The sequence below is a fragment of the Sus scrofa genome, chromosome 1 (genome assembly GCF_054392235.1).
Source record: "Sus scrofa isolate SSC_HxYL_T2T_F1_AM1 chromosome 1, Sscrofa_HxYL_maternal_Yorkshire_Landrace_v2.0, whole genome shotgun sequence".
Lineage (NCBI taxonomy): Eukaryota > Metazoa > Chordata > Mammalia > Artiodactyla > Suidae > Sus > Sus scrofa.
This window is the reverse complement of record NC_139383.1, coordinates 55,871,390-55,891,635: the sequence shown is the minus strand read 5'-3', so window position 1 is coordinate 55,891,635 and position 20,246 is coordinate 55,871,390. Positions and strand designations below refer to the sequence as shown.

At 41.1% G+C, this 20,246-nt stretch overlaps 1 protein-coding gene across 2 annotated transcripts in view; it reads right to left on the bottom strand.

The window, feature by feature from the left end:
* The window catches only part of SLC35A1 (solute carrier family 35 member A1), a 35,905-nt gene extending 19,019 nt beyond the window's left edge, over positions 1-16,886 (bottom strand). For both annotated transcript variants that reach the window (XM_084959841.1, XM_003353254.6), the window contains exons 1-2: positions 16,844-16,886; positions 11,159-11,336 (exon numbers count right to left, since the gene is read on the bottom strand). Coding sequence is in view for 1 of the 2 variants with exons in the window: in XM_003353254.6 (XP_003353302.1) it covers positions 11,159-11,336; positions 16,844-16,859 (194 nt within the window). In the remaining variant the exon portion in view is untranslated. The remainder of the gene's footprint in view (positions 1-11,158; positions 11,337-16,843) is intronic.
* Between the last annotated feature and the right edge of the window lie 3,360 nt (positions 16,887-20,246).

Genomic DNA, 20,246 nt, shown 5'->3' with positions numbered 1-20,246 from the left:
GAACTTTAGTTAGTAAGCTTGTTTTTTCACAGATGTATGTTAGACATTCTGAATCTACTAATTACATATTCTAGGACTGAGCAAATGAGTACATATCTTGAGGTTAATGGAAGTCAAACTCTTCACCATTGAAAAGGGAATATGGAAAAGGGGAAAGTTACAATAAACTCTGTGTTGTTGGATCAGAACTGTAGGTATCAAACAATATATAACTGACAGTTACACACTCACACACATACACATACAGAGATAGAGAAACAGGTCTGGATGTACACACACCTATTTCCTAACTCTGTCTACTGAAAGGGCCCAGAGGTAATGATATCCTTGGGAGCGATGTGCACACCTTGTGTCTATCTTCTCGTTTCTAAATACCATTCTGGAGGGGGAAAAAAAAAAAAAGAACAAGCCTTCTTAGAAAAATGTATGACTTCAGGGTTAGGGTAGGGAAAGGATATGATAAGCCTTAAACATCTTGGTATGCTAAAAAGAAACTGCTCAGGAGTTCCCGTCGTGGCACAGTGGTTAACGAATCCGACTAGGAACCATGAGGTTGCAGGTTCAGTCCCTGCCCTTGCTCAGTGGGTTAACGATCCAGCGCTGCCGTGAGCTGTGGTGTAGTAGGTTGCAGACTCGGCTCGGATCCCGCGTTGCTGTGGCTCTGGTGTAGGCCAGTGGCTACAGCTCCGATTCGACCCCTAGCCTGGGAACCTCCATATGCCGTGGGAGCGGCCCAAAGAAATAGCAAAAAGACAAAAAAAAAAAAAAAAAAAAAAAAAAAAAGAAACTGCTCAAAGATTGATTAAAAAAAAACATATATATATATGCTAAAAAAAAAAGAAACAGGAGGAAGCTTCGAGAAGATCCCACTGTCCAAATCTGGGACAATTTGAGCATAAAAATAAATAATGATAATAATGGATTCCAGCCTATATAATAAAATAATCCATGAATCTATGCTGAGAGGGAGAGAGGGGAAAACTTCTTAGAGTGGAATGCCAACCACTAAATGTATAGGAAGTGATGGAATTGGGAAATTATCATTTGGCAACACCCAAGGACAATAAAAATGACGAGAAAAAGGATATGTACCTAGTTTCAAAGTATTTCCCCATAAGATACTCATTAGTTACAAAGAAAAAAATGGTAAGTTTATTTGGAGAAACCTAGCAGGCACTACCTTGATCGAGAAATCAAGGTTAAATCACCAGTAAAGGGGCAAATGGATATTATGTGCTTTGTGATACGCTGCACGGAGAAGGACACATCATTTCTGTGATATTCCTGACCAAAAACCTAAATTTAATCATAAGGAAGCATTCAATAAACATAAATTGAGGGACATTCTAAAGGAAATGGACTGTGTTCTTCAACGATGTTGAAGACATGAAAAAAGGAAAAATGGAGTAACTGTCCCAACGTAAAAGCAGCTAGAGATTGGGGAGTTCCCATTGTGGCTCAGTGGTTAACGAATCCGACTAGTAACCATGGGGTTTCGGGTTCCATCCCTGGCCTCGCTCAGTGGGGTAAGGATCTGACGTTGCCGTGAGCTGTGGTGTAGGTCGCAGATGCGGCTCAGATTCTGAATTGCTGTGGCTCTGGTGTAGGCTGGCACCTACAGCTCCGATTGGACCCCTAGCCTGGGAACTTCCATATGCCACAGAAGCGGCCCTAGAAAAGGCAAAAAGACAAAAAAAAAAAAAAAAAGCAGCTAGAGATATAACAATGCATGTAAAGTGTGATTATTTTACTATTAAAGGACATCGGTGGGCAACTGGCAAAGTTATCTAAGATCTGTGAATTAGATAATAGCATTGTATCAATACTGGTGCCTCAATTTTTATATTCTGTGATTATGTAAGAGAATGTCCTTGTTTTTAGGAAATACTCACTAGAGAATTTAAGGCCAAGGGGCACCTTATGTAAAACTTGCACTCAAAACAGGTCATAAAAACATTACACACACACACCCACACACACACCCACACACACCCACAGAAATCAAGGCTATGTAAATATATGTGGTAAAATGTTAACATTTGAAAATAAAAACTTAGAGAAAAAAATTTTTGAAAAGAATTGAGGAGTTCCCATTCTGGCACAAGGGAAACGAATCCGACCAGTATCCATGAGGATGCAGGTTCGATCCCTGGCCTCACTCAGTGGGTTAAGGATCAGGCGTTGCCAAGAGTTGTGGTGTAGGTCACAGACATAGCTTGGATCCAGTGTTGCTGTGGTTGTAGTCTGGGCTGGCAGCTGTAGCTCCAATTCGACCCCTAGCCTGGGAACTCCCATATGCTGCAGGGGTGGCCCTAAAAAGCAAAAAATAAGGAAGAAAGGAAGGAAGGAAGAAAATAATTGAGATGTCTAACGATGCTGCTAAATGCTCTGTCCTAGCTAATCACAAAAGAGCTCAATTATTTCACTGTTCTAAAAGACTTACAATTTGAAAATTGGAAATCAGGGACCTTGCCTTCTAATCCTATCATTGCCAGTCACTTTCTAGGTACCTTTGGCAAATTAAAACGTCCTTCAGCCTAAGATTTCTCACCATAGAAGATGAAATAATAGCTAAGCCTAAAATAGTGGTAGAGGGATGAAAGAAAATAGCTGTTTACCTGCCTATTTCCCTCACCTGTATTTAAGGGGAGAGGGGAAAGAAGGCTTCCTTACCACCTCCACTCCTGGGAGCCTGCCATTCTCAACAGCAACAATCCTGAATGTCTGAAGGCAGCAAATTTAGTTGCTGCGATCTTAAAAGAGGATGTTTGGCACTTTACATAACACATTTTGACAGTGATTAACAGTTGGTATTCCAGAGTATAGTTATTTGCTTCCAAAAGAAAAGAAGTTAAGATATCTGCTCATTAGGGTTTCAAAAATTCATTTTTCACAGTAGTCCCCAAAAGAAGTATTCTTTGGTTTTTTCCTAAGGCAATTTCAACTTACAACATATATTATAGTAATAATATATTTCAAGTATTTTCCACATATTTATTGCCCAGTTTTCTCAGAGGCCATGCCAAGATATGCATTTCTCTGCCTTCTCTTCTTTTACCACAACCTGAAATATGTGTTTTTACTTCTTCCTGAAGAAATATAAATGAATTCCATGATCTCTGTTGCCCCAGTAATATATCTTAGGCACTTCTCACTGAAGCAAGTCTATTATTTCTTCTAAGAAGTTAAGTATCCTAAACACATGAGGGAGAAAATTTTCAAGTGAATCCTATTTATGATTTTTTTAATTAGCTCTTTTTTAAATATTATAAGTAAGCAGGGCAAAATTAAGCTACTGTCTTCCACGTTTTAGCAAGCCAGAGATACTCTTCAGGCTACAAGGTTTTCCCATAGTATCAATAATGTGGATGTTAGGGTACCCCTGCCTCAGGGGATGCAACCTCAAAACTCCTAAGAGAAAGAACCAAAGAGAATGGGATCTGAGCCATCTGACCTAGACTGGCATTGTGAGTGCTGGACAAATAGGATTCCCTACACAGAGAACCTCCTACCACCTTAAATCCCTACAGAAGCAGGCCTCTTATGGGAAACAGTCTGGAACCCTGCAGATCAGCTTGGTCAGGTCAAATTCATTAGTCAGAGATGACACAAATCAGTCCCTTTCCAGCTCAAAACTCTCCCACAAGAGATGAGTTGCTAGGCTTCGAGTTTCCCAAGTTTCACCAAGAACCATGCCTGGAGCTCCACCCGCCCCTGCTTAAATTCTTGTGACCTGAAGACTCTACGTGGCCTATTTGGGCACTCGACTGAAGTTATGCTAACCCCCATCTGCTTAGTTGAACTCTTCCAAAATTCTAGGATATGGCCTCAGACAAGACTGACTCTTGTTATTTCTTAAACAAGCTGACTTCCATTTGTCTAAACACTGCAGCTACTGCTGCGTGTTTCCTTTTATATGAGGTCTGTGGTTTCCAGATACTGTCCAGAAAACAGCCATCTTTAAGGTATATGGAAACAGAGGCCACTGCAAATGTGAACACATTTACAAGGTGATTCCCATTTAACAATCTCTTCTAACCTCATGAGATTAAATACTTTTATGTGATAAGGTCTCCTGTATTCATTTCTCCAACCCAGACCTCCGTTCTATGTACCAGCCCCGTTAATTCAACTCCCTATTCTGTTCCCACTTGGATATCTCAGAGGCATGAAAAATTTTAGCCCAAATTAAATTGTTGATATCTCCTTCCCTCAAATCTCCCTTCTTCCTGTATCAGAAAAAAGTAAATAAATCTATCCATCCAGTTTTTAATACTAAGAAATATATATGTGATTCTTGACACCTCCCTTTCCTTCAACTGCTGTTGTTGAGCTTCATGGATTCTATTTCTGAGAATCTTCCTATTTGTTAAAATGTATTCATAACCCCCAAACCATTCATCACAGCATCTTCACAATCACCAGTGGCCAAGTACTGAGCTGCAAAAATTTTGAGTTGCCTGGTAAACACATTCTCAGCTGAGGTCAAAAAAGGCAATGCTCTGCCTTCTTGTTTCAGCTCTCACACTAAAAACAAGTGTGGTCTATTGAGTGCCATATTTTTCACACTTTGGTGCTTTTTGTTGGTGACTTTGCTGTTTAAAATGGCCCCTAGTATAGTGCTAAAATACTGTCTGGTGTTCCTAAGTGCAAGAAAGCTGTGATGTGCCTCCTGGAGAAAACACATGCTAAATAAGCTTTGTTCAGGCATGAGTAATAGTGCTATTGGTCTGGAGTTCAATGCTAATGATGAGCCAACAATGTATATTAAACAACATATCTTTTGTTTTGTTTTGTTGGTCTGCAGCCTACACCACAGCTCATGGCAACACTGGACCCTTAACGCACTGAGTGAAGCCAGGGATCAAACCCACATCCTCATGGATACTAGTCAGGTTTGTTATGGTTGAGCCACAATGGGAACTGCAACAAGGTGTCTTTAAACAGAAATAAGGTTATATGTTGATTAGCTGATGAAAATGTTGTAACCAGAGGCTCACAGGAACCTATTCCTGTATTATCTCTAGCAGCAATGGTTCATTACTCACTAATTCAGCATCCATGGTAACTACTGAGATAACAAGAGTCAACAGTGTCTCCAAACCCATCACCAAGTCCTATAAATTCTACTTCTAGAAAATAACTCAAAACCAGTAACTTCTCTTCATCACCCGTGCTCTCATTGTGGCCACAATCTCTAGGCTCTAATAAGCATTCTTACCTCCAACTCTTACACCCTTCCAACCCATTCTTCTCAAAGGAGTCAAAGCGACTTGGGATAGGCACTGCCACGTTAATTCCTGATTTAGACCATTCAGTGATTTCCAAATGCACCTGAGACAAAATCCAAGTCCCTCCCAGGCCCAGAGGGTTACTCTTGTTACCCTGCCAACTCCTCCTGCTTCATCTCACCACCACCTCCTCTCACAACACTCCAGACACACTGATCTGTCATTGTTCTTCCAACACATAGTGCTCTTTCCCTTCTCTGTGCTCTTTTCTTGCCCAACTTCTACTCAATCTTCAGGTCCGGGTTTAAGTGTATCTTCCTGAGAGAGGAAGCCCTCAAATCCCAGTGGAGGCCCCTACTGTACTTATTGACAGCATCTCTACTCATCCTCTTAAAACCAACTGATTGATTATTGATTTGATTACCTAGTTCTCCACTGGACTACAAGCTCCATGAAGGCAAAACTACATCTTTTTAGTTTGCCGCTACACATCTTTTTTTTTTTTTTTTTTTTTGTCTTTTTGCCTTTTCTGGGGCCACTCCTGCAACATATGGAGCTTCCCAGGCTAGGGGTCTAATCGGAGCTGTAGCCGCCGGCCTACGCCAGAGCCGCAGCAATGCGGGATCTGAGCTGCGTCTGCAACCTACACCACAGCTCACAGCAACACCAGATCCTTAATCCACTGAGTGAGGCCAGGGATCGAACCCGAAACCTCATGGATTCAACTATCCCATTACATCTTTTTTTTTTTTTTTTTTTTTTGGTCTTTTGTCTTTTTTGTTGTTGTTGTTATTGTTGCTATTTCTTGGGCCGCTCCCGCGGCATATGGAGGTTCCCAGGCTAGGGGTTGAATCGGAGCTGTAGCCACCGGCCTACGCCAGAGCCACAGCAACGCGGGATCCGAGCCGCATCTGCAACCTACACCACAGCTCACGGCAACGCCGGATCGTTAACCCACTGAGCAAGGGCAGGGATCGAATCCGCAACCTCATGGTTCCTAGTCGGATTCATTAACCACTGCGCCATGACAGGAACTCCCCATTACATCTTTTTAACAATATACTGAAATAGACATAGCATGACTCTCTCTCTCTCCATATATATATATATATGTGTGTGTGTGTGTATATATATATATATATATATATATATATATATGTATATATGGGGGGGTTAGCTTTTTAGGGCCATACCTGAGGCATATGGAAGTTCCCAGGATAGGGGTCGAATCAGAGCTGCAGCTGCCAGCCTACACCACAGCCACAGCAACACAGGATCTGAGCCACATCTGTGACCTACATCATAGCTCACGGCAATGCCAGATCCTTAACCCCATGACTATTTTAAATGTTTGAAGGGAGTGAAACACAGATTATTTGGGTGTGGTAGTGATATGTTTCTCTGTAAATGAACCTTAATTACAAGCAAGACACTAAGAATTTTAAGAATCTCCTGAGTCTCTGCCCCATCTTCAGTTTTAAAGGATATGTAATGATTAGCCAAGACTAAACATACTACTGAGGAAAGAGCATCACTGGAGAGACCATCCTAAATACGCACAGTTCAGATAAAATTGAGGCTCTGGAGTAATACCTGTATCAGCTCTATAAAGTTACTGCACTTGATCACAGGGTAAAGCATAGGAGGAAGGGAAGAAGCTCTTACCTTCTTTAATAGATTTCTTTTCATTTAAAAAGTAGTTCTTTTTTTTTTTTCTATCCATTCCAAAAATTCCAAATCAAAATTTAGTATTATCTAACTTTCACATTAACTTGATTTTCCTTGCAACATAGGGAAAATACATTATTTTAATCATCAAGATCTAATTTTTTCTTCTCTGAAGATTTTTCAAGTTCTAAATATTTAGTTATTTCTAATATAATTCTTTCACATTCTCCCACAATAGCCTGAAATCATCCTTTCTCTCAGATGATAAAGTATTACTTTTACTTTGAAAACAGAGGAAAAAGTCCAATTTCATGTTTTTAGCTTTGTAGAAAGAATCTGTTTAACTTATATGGTAAAGAATTTTCAAATATAAATTCAAAATTATGAAATTAATTTTTTATTTCCTTTGTGTATGGCAAATCAACTTCTAAAATTTCTGAGCAACGAACATTTTCTGGTATTTCAAAGTTTCTCCATCACATCAAGTAAAGCAATGACATCCAACCTGTGTTTTTTGACAAACTACATAACATCCTATTTGCCTCTGATCCGCTTGTTTTAATTACAAACTTTAATGTGTGTACAAAGAAATGACAGCATAGAGAGTATCTGGAAAATCTACTTCTTTGCAACCTTCAGCACAAAATTGAAAAGACAAACATAAAATTAGAGGCTCTTTCATTGCTCTAATTCTTAACCGGTGACTTCATTCTCAGTGGCTCAACCTCATCTGGCCATGCATTTTATTCGTTTTTTCCATATTCTAAGCTGCCTCAGGTGAATTATTACAAACCAGTTGTTCTTCAAGACTAAAAACAACTTGCAACACTTTCACTTGGTATGTTTCCCAAACAGCTATGCTTTAGTTTCTTCAATGATTATCTCAACACATACTGCTGAATAAATTGAAGAAGTGATCACAATGTCCTTTCATTTCTTTCTGCATCAACCTGTGACCTCGTAGGGTGAAATACTTCTTTCTCTTTCACTCTTCTACCATTCCAAAAAATTAACATTTTCATAGATGCCCTCTTAAAAGTAAATCTTTTGCTGCAAGAAATAAAATACAGATTTTTTTTTTCCTTTTAGAGCCGCACCTGCAGCATATGGAAGTTCTCAGGCTAGGGGTCGAATCAGAGCTGCAGCTGCCGGCCTACACCACAGCCACAGCAATGCCTGATCCAAGCTGCATCTGGAACCCTGACCACAGCTGGTGGCAATGCCAGATCCTTAACCCACTGAGCAAGGCCAGGGATCAAACTCGCATCCTCTTGGATACCAGTCGGGCACTTAACCCGCTAAGCCACAACAGGAACGCCTAAAATATTTTCTCATTATGACTAGCAGGTATTCAGTTTCTACCAATGAGTTTTGAATAAGCATATGATAACTTGCAACATATTTCTCCACAAAAATTACACTTGCTTTAAAACCCAATAAATATCAAATGCATTTCACTTCTTTTATGCTTTATAATTTTTTCCAGTGCTTTTTCCACTTGGAAAGTCCTTATGTTTTAAATGATTCTTCTTCACAGTCGAATTCTTGTTAGCCACGTAATAGCAAATGCCAGCCACCAAAACTATGTGTAATTCTTTACTTTTTCCCAATTGTCTCTGGTCCTGTGAACTCTCCAGGTAAATGCTCATAGACGAGCCTCTGCATTATGCTGGTGACATACACGGCAATGGACTACCAGTCATGATGCATGACGGTCAAGTACAGTGTCTGATTCTCCACACCGCTGTTAGTCAATACCATGATTTGATTTGTCTGGTGAATTTTTAGAAATTTTTCTGCTTTTGTTTTGATATAACTTCCAAAAAAAGGTTCCACAAAACAAACTAAAACTGACCATATACATAACACTGAATAGCTTAAGAATAAGAAATACCATATAGCAAGCCATGCAAAGCTGGGAAAGCATCAAAATAAAATGAAAAGCCCATGCAGGTGGGTTGGCAGGACACTAACTGCTGAGCTAAACCAAAGGTTTAGCTTTTTTTGCTTTTTTTGCATGCTGGCTTTTAAAAATTCTTTAGTTACAAAATAACTGAACCATAATTTGATCTTAACAGTTTAAAATAGCTGATTTCATGCCTGACAGTCCTATTTCATTCCTGGGTCATAATTTTTTTCTCCCTACAGAAGTTGGGGGTTAAAGAGAAGAAATGTGTTCCCCTATTGCTCTTTTTCCAATATTTCTAAATTTGTCTTAAAAGAAGTTAGGCCTTACGATTTTATTAATTTATTAACTCTTAAATTGTTATAAGGATGTTGTTCTGGAGTTTCAAACAGAGATTTCTGCCTTTGGAACACTGGCTTTTTTTTTTTTGTCCCTTGGTTTTTTTTTTTAGGGCTGCACCTGTGGTATATGGAGGTTCCCAGGCTAGGGGTCAAATTGGAGCTACAACTGCTGGCCTAAACCACAGCCACAGCAATGCCAGATCTGAGCTGTGTCTATAACCTACACCACAGCTCACCACAACGCCAACCCTTAACCCACTGAACAAGGCCAGGGATCGAACCTACAGCCTCATGGATGCTAATGAGATTCGTTTCCACTGAGCCACAATGGGAACTACAGAACACTGGCTCTTAAAGGCACAATAAGGCCTCTCATTTACCTGACATTATCCAGTATGAAGAATCCTCTAGTAGAAGCCAAATGTCCTTAAAAATGGGTCTTAAATAAGAAACTCTGAAAGGTATAGGATTTTACCCACAATATCTCTGCTTACAAGATACATTTTAAACATGAACTTTATATTAGGGGTTTCCACCGTCAAGCCAAGTTACTTTTTTTTTTTTTTCCTCCCAAAACCATTTTTAGAGTATTTTTTTCAGGTAATCGTTTGTGTGTTTACTAGTTTATTTTTCTGTCTCTTCCACTGAAGCTAAGTTTCGGCAAGCAGAAACCATATCTATTTCATTCATACCTGTATATCCAGCACCTATTATAAAACTGTCACAGAGATATCACTTAATAGTAGTTAACTGAAATTACTGTTGTTGTTTGGCTAGACACACGGCATGTGGAAGTTCCCGGGCCAAGGATTAAACCTGCGCCATAGCAGTGACAATGCTGAACCCTTAACCTGCTAAGCCACGAGTGAACTCCAAATGAAATTTAAGTGTTTAAATGTAACTTAAACGTATAAGTGTGCTACTCCTCACTGCCTTCCTACCCCCACCAACCTACCTCTTGCATCCTATATGAATTCAACTTTCTACATGACCCTGATGGGTCCCCATCTCACAAGTCTCCCCAAGTAATTCCTAGTAGATTTTTTTCTTTTTTTTTTTTTTTTTTTTTTTTGGCTGCACCTGTGGCATAAAGAAGTTCCTGGGCCAGGGACTGAACCTGAGCCACAACAGTGACAACACAGAATCTTTAACCAATAGGCCACCAGGGAACTCCCTCCTACCAGATTTGATTTAATTCTCACAACTCTATTTTCTCCAACTAAGAAACGAAGAAACTAAAGCTTAGAGAAGTTAAGGAATATGTCAAAAGTCATAATCCCAGTGAGTCTAGAACTAAAACTCGGTCTGTCTCACTCCAAATCTGCTATTCTTGACCCTTGCTTAGACTACATCCTTGGCTAAAATGACTTCCATATGATGTTACTGATTCAAAGACCAGTGCTGTCACTTATTAGTAGGGTAATATTGAAGAGCCTCAGATGCTATATAGGCAAAATAGGGGTAATTATAATATTTACCTAAAAAATGCATAAAGACTACATGAGATAACTAATGACAAGCACTTAGCACAGGAAACACTCAAGACCTGTTAAGTGTTATTTTCACTATATTCCTCTAAAACAAAAGTCAGTAAACAACTTCTCTAAGAACCAAACGGTAAACAGTGTACGCTATGTGAGTCATACAATCCCTGTTGCAACAAAAACAGGGGGCAAACTGGATCTGGCTGATGGGCCATAGTTTGCCCACCCTGCTTTGGGGAAGAGCTCTGCTTCAGCACCACTCGTATTGGGGCTGGATAATTCTTGGTTATGGAGTGCTGTCCTGGGGGACAGGGCATTGCAGGATGCCTCTCAGCATCCTTGGCCTCCGCCCACTCAGTGCCATTAGCACCCCCCAAGTTGCATCAACCAAAATAATATCTCCTAGGGGGCAAAACTGTCCCAGGTTGAGCAATCCAACATGTGAAGATGTAGCTTACATTTTCTAATAGAGAAAATAAGTGAGTAAAACATTAATAATTTAACACACCAACATGTATTTATACTCACTTGGCTAAAATTCCCACACTTAGGAATAACTTTATGACTTCTGTGATACACACGGCTGTGGTTGAAAAGTAGAGTTCTTTGTCTGATGTCCTCGTGTATCTTAAAGCTACGGTATAAGCTGCAGCCACCAGGGTCATCACTGCCAAGCAGTATAACTTGAATAATAAATTGACGTTTTCTGGAAAATATGGGCAACAAAGATATTATGTAGTAGACAATATTATGTCAATAAAAGTGAACATTGTACCTCAAAATGCTTTCTAATTTTAAGCACAAAATACATTTAAAAATTTACTTCAAGAGTTCCTGGAGTTCCCGTTGTGGTGCAGTGGTTAACGAATCCGACTAGGAACCATGAGGTTGCGGGTTCAATCCCTGGCCTTGTTCAGTGGGTTAACGATCCGGCGTTGCCGTGAGCTGTGGTGTAGGTGCAGATGCAGCTTGGATCCCGAGTTGTGGCTGTGGCTATGGCGTAGGCGGGTGGCTACAGCTCCGATTAGACCCCTAGTGTGGGAACCTCCATATACCATGGGAGCGGCCCAAGAAATGGCAAAAAGACAAAAAAAAAAAAAAAGAGTTCCTGTTGTGGCGCAGCAGAAATGAATCCGACTAGGAGCTAGGAGGTTGAGGGTTTGATCCCTGGCCTCGATCAGTGGGTTAAGGATCTGGCATTGCCATGAGCTGTGGTGTGGGTTGAAGATGTGGCTCAGATCCTGCATTGCTGTGGCTGTGGTGTAGGCCAGCAGCTATAGCTCTGATTCAACCCCTAGCCCGGGAACCTCCATATGCCATGGGTACAGCCCTAAAAAGAAAAAAAGAAAAAAAATTATTTCAAACAACACTTTCCAATTACATGAACACAAACACACACACACACACACACACAAAAGCCAGCTGACTTAATATCACTGGTTAGGCAGAACTTTTGCCCCTAGGGATAGCTCAATTCCAAGGCTATGTGACATAACTAAACAACCCTAGTTTGGGCTGTTATAAATTACATACTTTATATAATTCATACTTCTGAAAGCAAAGCATGAAAACAATTACAGCAATGAATATTCTAAATATAAAGAGAGCAGAAAGAGGGGGAGTTTCCTTCATGGCTCAGCAATTAACGAACCCAACTAGGATCCATGAGGATGGGGGTTTGATCCCTGGCCTCACTCAGTAGTTTAAGGATCCAGCATTGCCGTGAGCTATGGTGTAGGTCACAGATGAAGCTCTGATCCCGTGTTATTGCGGCTATGGCGTAAGCCAGCAGCTAAAGCTCTGATTCGACCCCTAGCCTAGGAACTTCCATATGCCTCGGATGCAGCCCTAAAAAAGCTAAATAAGTAAATAAATAAAGAGAGCAGAAAAGGAAACAAAAACAGTAACTTAGTGATACAAGTAGGGATTAAAACTTTATCACAAAACAAATTACATCTAGTCCCTCATTTCACAGCATTATACGAAAAGATCATAATACAAAAAAGAGTACTGAGAACGAAGTTCTGTGAAACTTCAAATCCAGGAAACATACATGACTTATGAACACTCAATTTAAGAACGTACAAGTATATATGAGCAGCAGCCATCACTCAAGCACCAGGGCCAGTCCAACACCTTCCATAAAACCACAAGCCCTGAGGTACTGGGTCTCCTTTCCCATCCACACCCCGAGCCCTGCTGTGATACTGCCATTGCCTGATGCTCAAACCATTCCTACTTTCTTTACCCAGTTCACACCTCTCTCATCCCCAGCTACCTCTAACCTTCTTTCAAATCTTCAGGCACATATAATCAGCAAATTTTATTCTATGAAGGGCCAAGAGTAAATATTTTAGGTTTTTGTAGCCCACAAGGCAAAATCAAGGATCTCATGTAGGTACTTAAGTAGCAAGAGAGAAAATACATTTTCACATTTAGCTTGTATTTAATTGGACAAATTTAAAATATAACAATAATTGAGTACAATGCCTTATGGTATTGAAAAGAAGGGAATTCTACTGGGGGTTTCATTGGTCTTCAAAGTTAACGTTCCAGCAAATCATTTACATGGAGTTCCCTGGTGGCTCAGTGGGTTAAGGACCCCAGTGCTGTCACTGCTGTGGCTTGGGTCACTGCTGTGGCACGGGTTCAATCCCTGGCCTGGGAACTTCCACAAGCCAGAGGTGGACCCCGCTCTAAAAGAAAAAAAAAAATCAATTGCAAGCGCTCACGTGTAAAAACCATTCTTAGCTCGTAAGCCATACAAAAACGAGAGGCTGGGTTTGACCAATGGGCCATACTTTGACAACCTGGGTTAAGACTCAGAGGGACAGGAGGTGACTCTGGGCTACTGGTATAACTCCATTATACCTAAGTATTCTTTAGTTCACCACTTTGGAAGCCTAACCAAAATTCGAAGATGACTTTCACGGGAAAATAAAATAGGAGTTTCAAACAAACCAACTTTATATGGTAAGGCAGTAACTTAACCAGGAAACAGGTTCTTCAATGTAAATATTTTCCCCTGGTTGAATTAAAGAATTATGTATAAATTGCAGGCAGGTTTTTAAAATGATATCAGGTCTTAACTAAAAAGTAATATGGCTGAACAAAAGAAATAGAGCTTATATCTGCCTAAACTTTCTTTCCAAAAGATCTGAGGAGCCAAAACACAATGTTTATGCAAATGGGAGTGAAGGAGATAATGATTATACTTCACTTGCTCTAAAACTTTCCCACACAAGGAGGAAATGTAAGACTTAAAAAATAAACAGCAAGACAGGAGAGTTCCCATCGAGGCTCAGTGGTTAACAAATCCGACTAAGAACCAAGGGGTTGCAGGTTCGATTCCTGGCCTTGCTCAGTGGGTTAGGGATCCGGCATTTCCGTGAGCTGTGGTGTAGGTCACACACGTGGCTCGGATCCCTCATTGCTATGGCTCTGGTATAGGCCGGTGGCTACAGCTCCGATTAGACCCCTAGCCTGGGAATCTCCATATGCCGCGGAAGCGGCCCTAGAAAAGGCAAAAAGACAATAAATAAATAAATAAATAAACAAACAAACAAACAGCAAGACAGAAGAAAGCATTTCCCATCTTCTCCATCAAAGGTGAGCAACACCTCCATTTCCCCTCACTTTTATATGCCCTGCAAACTCAGACTAGTTTCTTATTTTTAAAACGTTGGAGGAAAAAAGTTTTTAAATGGCCTTTTGCAATGCATGGAAATTATATGAAATTCAAACTTCAGTGAACATAAAACAGTTTTCTTGGAACATAGCTACACTCATTTATTTCCAAATTATCTATGGCTATTTTTTGTCCTGAAACAATAGGGTGAGTAGTTATGAGAGAGACCATCAGCCCTTAACAAAAAAAGGTTTGCCAACACATGTCCTAGATTCTCAACACTTTCATAAATAAGAGAGGTTAAGACTGCCAAACTAAAAATGACTTTATTTCAGCTATTATATATTCAATACAACATAGTGAATGTTTAAACATTAAACCAACTATGTATAGCCTATGTATAATTATTCTGACCTATAATTATTACTGTCATCAACTCTGAAAATATACCTATTAGCATAGTGATTCAACGGGAATATACATGATACTCTTGAAAATAGTGATCTAAATGAAATAGTAATCAAGTAAGTTTAGATATCTGTATAACATACACGGCTTTCTTTGCTATAGACTATCATGTATAAAACATACATAAACTTTTAAAAAATACTTCATATGTTTTTTCTCTAATTTCAGTTTAGCATTAGACCAAAATATTTCTTTTTTTTTTTTTTTCTTTTCAGGGCAGCATATGGAAGTTCCCAGGCTAGGGGCTACAGCTGCAGGCCTACACCATAGCCCCAGCAACACCATATCCTTAACTCACTGAGTGAGACCAGGAATCGAACCCAAGTCCTCATGGATACTAGTCAGGATTGTTACCACTGAACCACGACAGGGACGCCCCACAATATTTCTTCTTCACTCCAGTCATAAATTCTCCAGTATGAAATTGCAATTATTAGCAACTTCAATTTTTTTTCAGAGTAATATCAAAAGTCCATACACGTAATCACTGTCAGTTTTGCTGAGTATTCAAATCATGGCCAGAGGTAGTGACTATAAACCTAGCCCACAACTCAGATGCACTGCTGAGTGGGCACAGTGGCACATTTGCAGTTTTCTCTGTCTCATAAAGTTCCCACTAGCCCCCACGCAATATTTATTTCAGTGTGGGAAATGCCCCCCAAAAGAAATTTACAGTCTGGAGCTGCATCTTTTTCTCAGTTACATTTTACTATTTAAACAGAGGACATTATTCATAATACTTGAGAACTCGGAAATTCAGGAAAGCCCAGATAAATCCTTTGTGAATAACAGGAAGCTCTAGAAACTTCAATTTTGTGTTACACATTTCTCGGGGCATATAAGACTTATAACCAGGGCACAACAAATGTGCAATAGGCCTAAATCTGTATATACTGTTGCAACAGTTCCAGATAATGACTTGACTTTTGTGATTTTGAGGTTGCCTTCCTCATTAATCTTGCAGTTCCCATTTTACGTCAGTTATCAAAACAATTCTGTTTTTTGTTTTTTTCACTTCCTTTACAAAAAGACGCTTAAGGTTGGGTTTATTTGAAATGGGAGAACAGGTAAGAGAAGCACATACAGCTAATGCAACTACAAACAATGCTCTCTGGGCAGAGCTAGAGTAATAAACGTGGCCTCTCCAACCAGGAAAATAATTTGGCACCCATGCGAAAAACTATTCCTCAAATATTTGTTCAACATTTATTCAAAGGTGAAGCCAAGACCTCGATGGGAGAAGGTTGGAGAAAGAATCCGGGTGCTGCTCAACCTTTCCTAGCCACTGCTCTAATTCAGCCCTGCTCTTAACTCACTTACCCCGCTCAGCAAAACAAAAGTGCTGCGGAGTTAATCAGACTCATCCTCATGAAATGGCAATTAGTCATCAAATATTATTACTCTAATGTGCTACCCCTGGGGAAGGGAAGAGTTGTGGATCTCACCCTCCCCCATCCCCCGCCAAAATACCAAAGTGTTTCTTCTAACCATATACAACATTCTCCTTGGAAATAACTCTGTTAACGACTGCCTTTTCCATCTCGTTACGGTTTCAGTTTGTTTTAATGTCCCAGTTCAGTGACTGTTACGTGGACCAGCCGCCGCTTAGACACTACACCCAGAGCATGCCCTTAAACCTCTGAGCATCCTAGGTCAGGAGACGCAGCAGAGACCGCCACCGCGGTGACCCCGGGCCGGACGGAGAACGGTCCTGCCTCCTTTGGGTGAGGCGGATGCAGCCCGGAACCTGCGCCCCGACCCTTCGCCGGGTCCGCCGCTGCCTGGGCCTGTCTGAATTCGGGTCCCACCCACTACCCGCTCGTCGAGGCAGGCGGCGTCTTGGGCCGCGGAACTGCCCAGCGCGGAGTCCGCCGCGGGGAAAGCAGCTGCAGTGGGAGGCTGGCTGCCCCGCGCTGCCCAGACAGGCGGCGGCGGGCGCTCCAGCCCGGGAGCGGCTCAACACAACTCCAGATGCCCGTCGCCCGCGCCTGGCCCCGGGGCCCGGAGCCCTGCGGGCGCGAGGGATGCTGCACCGCCGACAGGTGCGGACCAGCGCTGACGCTCATTCGCCACCGCCCCCCGGGGGCTTCCCCTGTCCCGGCGACCGCCAATCTCACCTCTTGGGGCAGCCATGGTTCCCCGACAGCCCCGCGCGGAACTGACGCGCGCCCCCTCTGCGAGCGCTGCCCCGGACACCGGGGACCGCCCCCTGAGGTCATAGAGACGAAAGCCGCTCGGCCTAGAGCGCCTCGCCGGCCAGTGGCCGCCGGCTTGCCGCCCAGCCAAACACCAAGATTAGGCTCAGGAATCCAACTGCTACCGAAAAGGGAACGACCCGGATGGAGGAGAGGACTGTACCGCCAAGTATATGTGGACAACAGCGTAACACTCGGTTCCAAGGCCGTCCTTTTGTAAACTACAGCTCCCGGCCGGTTAAGGAAACGGAGTTAAGGGAGCGGAGCTTTGCCTTCTGGGAGTTGTAGTCCTCAGCAACGTGACTTGGCGGCAAATAGGATTTGGGCTTAGGCAATGATTCACGGATGTCAAAGCTGTTGTAGGACCACCCAGAACTTGTAAAGAAACAGAAACTACGTTCAGCAACCTTGGCAACTTTTGTAACTTTCACCTCGCTCATTAACTGCCATTGTTACCTCTTATTTAAACTTAATATAGTTATTATTGTTCAGAGTCTTGTGCCTGTGTCCTTATCATTAGCATTGCCATTGGTTATATTTACCCAGCCAGACATTAACTGCACGATCTTCACACGACAAATGGGCTTCATAAATAGTATATGTGTCCATAGGTATTTACTTCAACCGCTATAATCTTTACTTTCACTAAAGCATATTAATTAGCATAAGCGATGTTGGAAATAATTCATTGGCAAAATGAATGGCTTTCGAGATATGTAGTTTGGTTAAAAATACCTCATTTCTTACAGGAACATGATCTGGGGGAGAATAGTAGCTCACATACTCTCTCTCTCACACACACACACACACACACACAAATTGATCAAAATTGGTGTGCTGGGTAAAATGCTTTTTGGGGGACTGGTTTTGTGGCATTCCTGGTTCACGTAACCTATCGTGCTGCTCTTCCCTACTTTTCTTGTAAATTTTCATTGCCCACAAAGATTTTGTATTCCATTGGCATGAGCCTTGCTTGACTAGATTTTGATGTCTTTTGCCCTAACCTGATAAGCCCAATTCCACCAGGGACAAAGCTATCGTCAGAGTCAGGATTATCGACCCGTTCCAGTGAGGGAAGCTGTACACCACAGTCAGTGAGACATGTCTCAGACAACAAAGGAAAAGACAGGGTTATAGAATCTGGGGGAAGGATGGACTCAGGTGAAATTTTAAAAGTGTTTTGATATATTTAAAGCAGAGCTGTGTGTTAAAAAAAAAAAAATCAATATTAGATCTGGGCTGCAAAAGAGGCTCAGGATCCTGTTCCTCGGAAACTGCAAAGTTACATTTCAAGAGCCCCTTAAATGAAGGCTGTGCACCTAGATTGGAAACTGAGGCTGCTTCTTTGCGTCAAAGCCACTAAAATCTTTACAGAAGAGTGGACTGTTTCATTCTTCCTGATACAATTTCAACAGCAAGTTTCCTAACACTTTATGATTTTCGAGGACAAAATTCTTTTAGTGAATTTAGAAAGTAGATACTCAAAAACCAGGGGTTGTTATTATACTTTGCAACTGCAGCATATCCTTGAAATTTTATTTCCTGTTAACTTTGCAGACGGCATTTCTGTTATCCCAGCCCAAGCAGTGGCCAAATGGATATTATATTCTTTTTCTTTTTCTTTTTTTTCTTTTTTTTGCCATTTCTTGGGCTGCTCCCGCGGCATATGGAGGGTCCCAGGCTAGGGGTCCAATCAGAGCTGTAGCCGCCAGCCTCCGCCAGAGCCACAGCAGCTCGGGATCTGAGCTGCATCTGCAACTTACACCACAGCTCATGGCAACGCCGGATCCTTAACCCACTGAGCAAGGCCAGGGATTGAACCCACAACCTCATGGTTCCTAGTCAGTTTCGTTAACTACTGAGCCACGACGGGAACTCCATGGATATTATATTCTTAAGCCAACCTCACTTTTACTTTCCTTGTTTTCAATTATCCTAAGTATTGGAGGGGAAAAAATATCGGTTTAATGTATATTTTTTATGTATACCTAGATTTCTAAAAACTTGGTTAAAGCAAGGCACAGCCATCTTCCATCTTCAACATCTGAGTCATAAGTTCATTTGCCTGATGACAAAATAACTTTTCAGCAGCTGTTGCCTTCTCCATCTGAGAACTGATTGTCTCTATGATATTCCTGATTGTCACTATCAAACTGCAGTATTTGTCTTGATACCTTGCTCACTTTTATCTCTGCTCAGGCATCACAGCTACCCTAGTCTCAATGAATGGCATGAAGGAACCCCAGTATTATATCCATTGGTAACAAAGTAAACATGTAAATTTAGACTGTGAAGGAATCACATGCCCAAAGGCTTAAGAAAGTTGTTGGTAGCTGTATAATAGATTATTAAAAGAGGTAAAATTTAAAGTACGATAAACCATTAACCATGAAGGACCGTGTAAACAAATCATACACCTAGACATGACTGTTTCCATGACAGTTTAAGCATATTACTCTCATTCTGCTATGAAGAAAACATCCAAAACCAATTTGCTAGGTTATCGTTATTTTAAAACAACTCTTTCCTATGGTATAATATTACTAAAGACAAGCCAGAAAAATTGCTGCATTTTAGAATTGTGGGAAAAAATGTTAAATACAAAGAGACGATGTAAAATTCAGTGTATGGGCTAGAAAAGTTAAACATTAGTTATAATCATTGGTATCTAAACATTTCTATTCGGGCTTAATTCCCCCTTGCCTCTGCTTCCTTTTTTAGCTACCATAACCTCGCTTCTCTTTTCCTGCCAGTCACTGATTAAGTAGTCCGTACTTATTTCTACAATTTTCTGCTTCACTGGCTGCAATCTTATTTCAACTCAAGCCAACTCTGTTAAATCAGCTCAACACTTGCCAACTCCATTCCTCATCCTCTTTTGTTTGTTCATTAGACATTTACTGAAAGTCCTAATGTGCCAAGCATTATTCTAGGCACTGAGAACTAGAAAACAGAAATCAGGGGAAATGAGGATAGGCAGGCCCCAGAAATGAAACACTAGGGATTCTCTCCCCTCTTGGCTCACACCAACCAGGCACTAACCAGACAAATGCTTTACATGTGTTAACTCATTCAATCCTCTCGACTAAGCAATGAGTGGGGAACTGATATTATGATTAATTTTTGTGATGAAGAAAAAACTGCAGCAGAGAGAGATGAACACAATTAGTAAGTGGTAGACCTAGACTTGACTTCCATGATCACAGAGATTCCTTCACATTTTTTTCTATTTTTCTGACTGCTCCTCTGTCTTATCTCTTCCTCCTCATTCCAGCCCCATTCTTTGGGGATGACTCCCCAAATTATCTTTGTCCAACTTAAATTC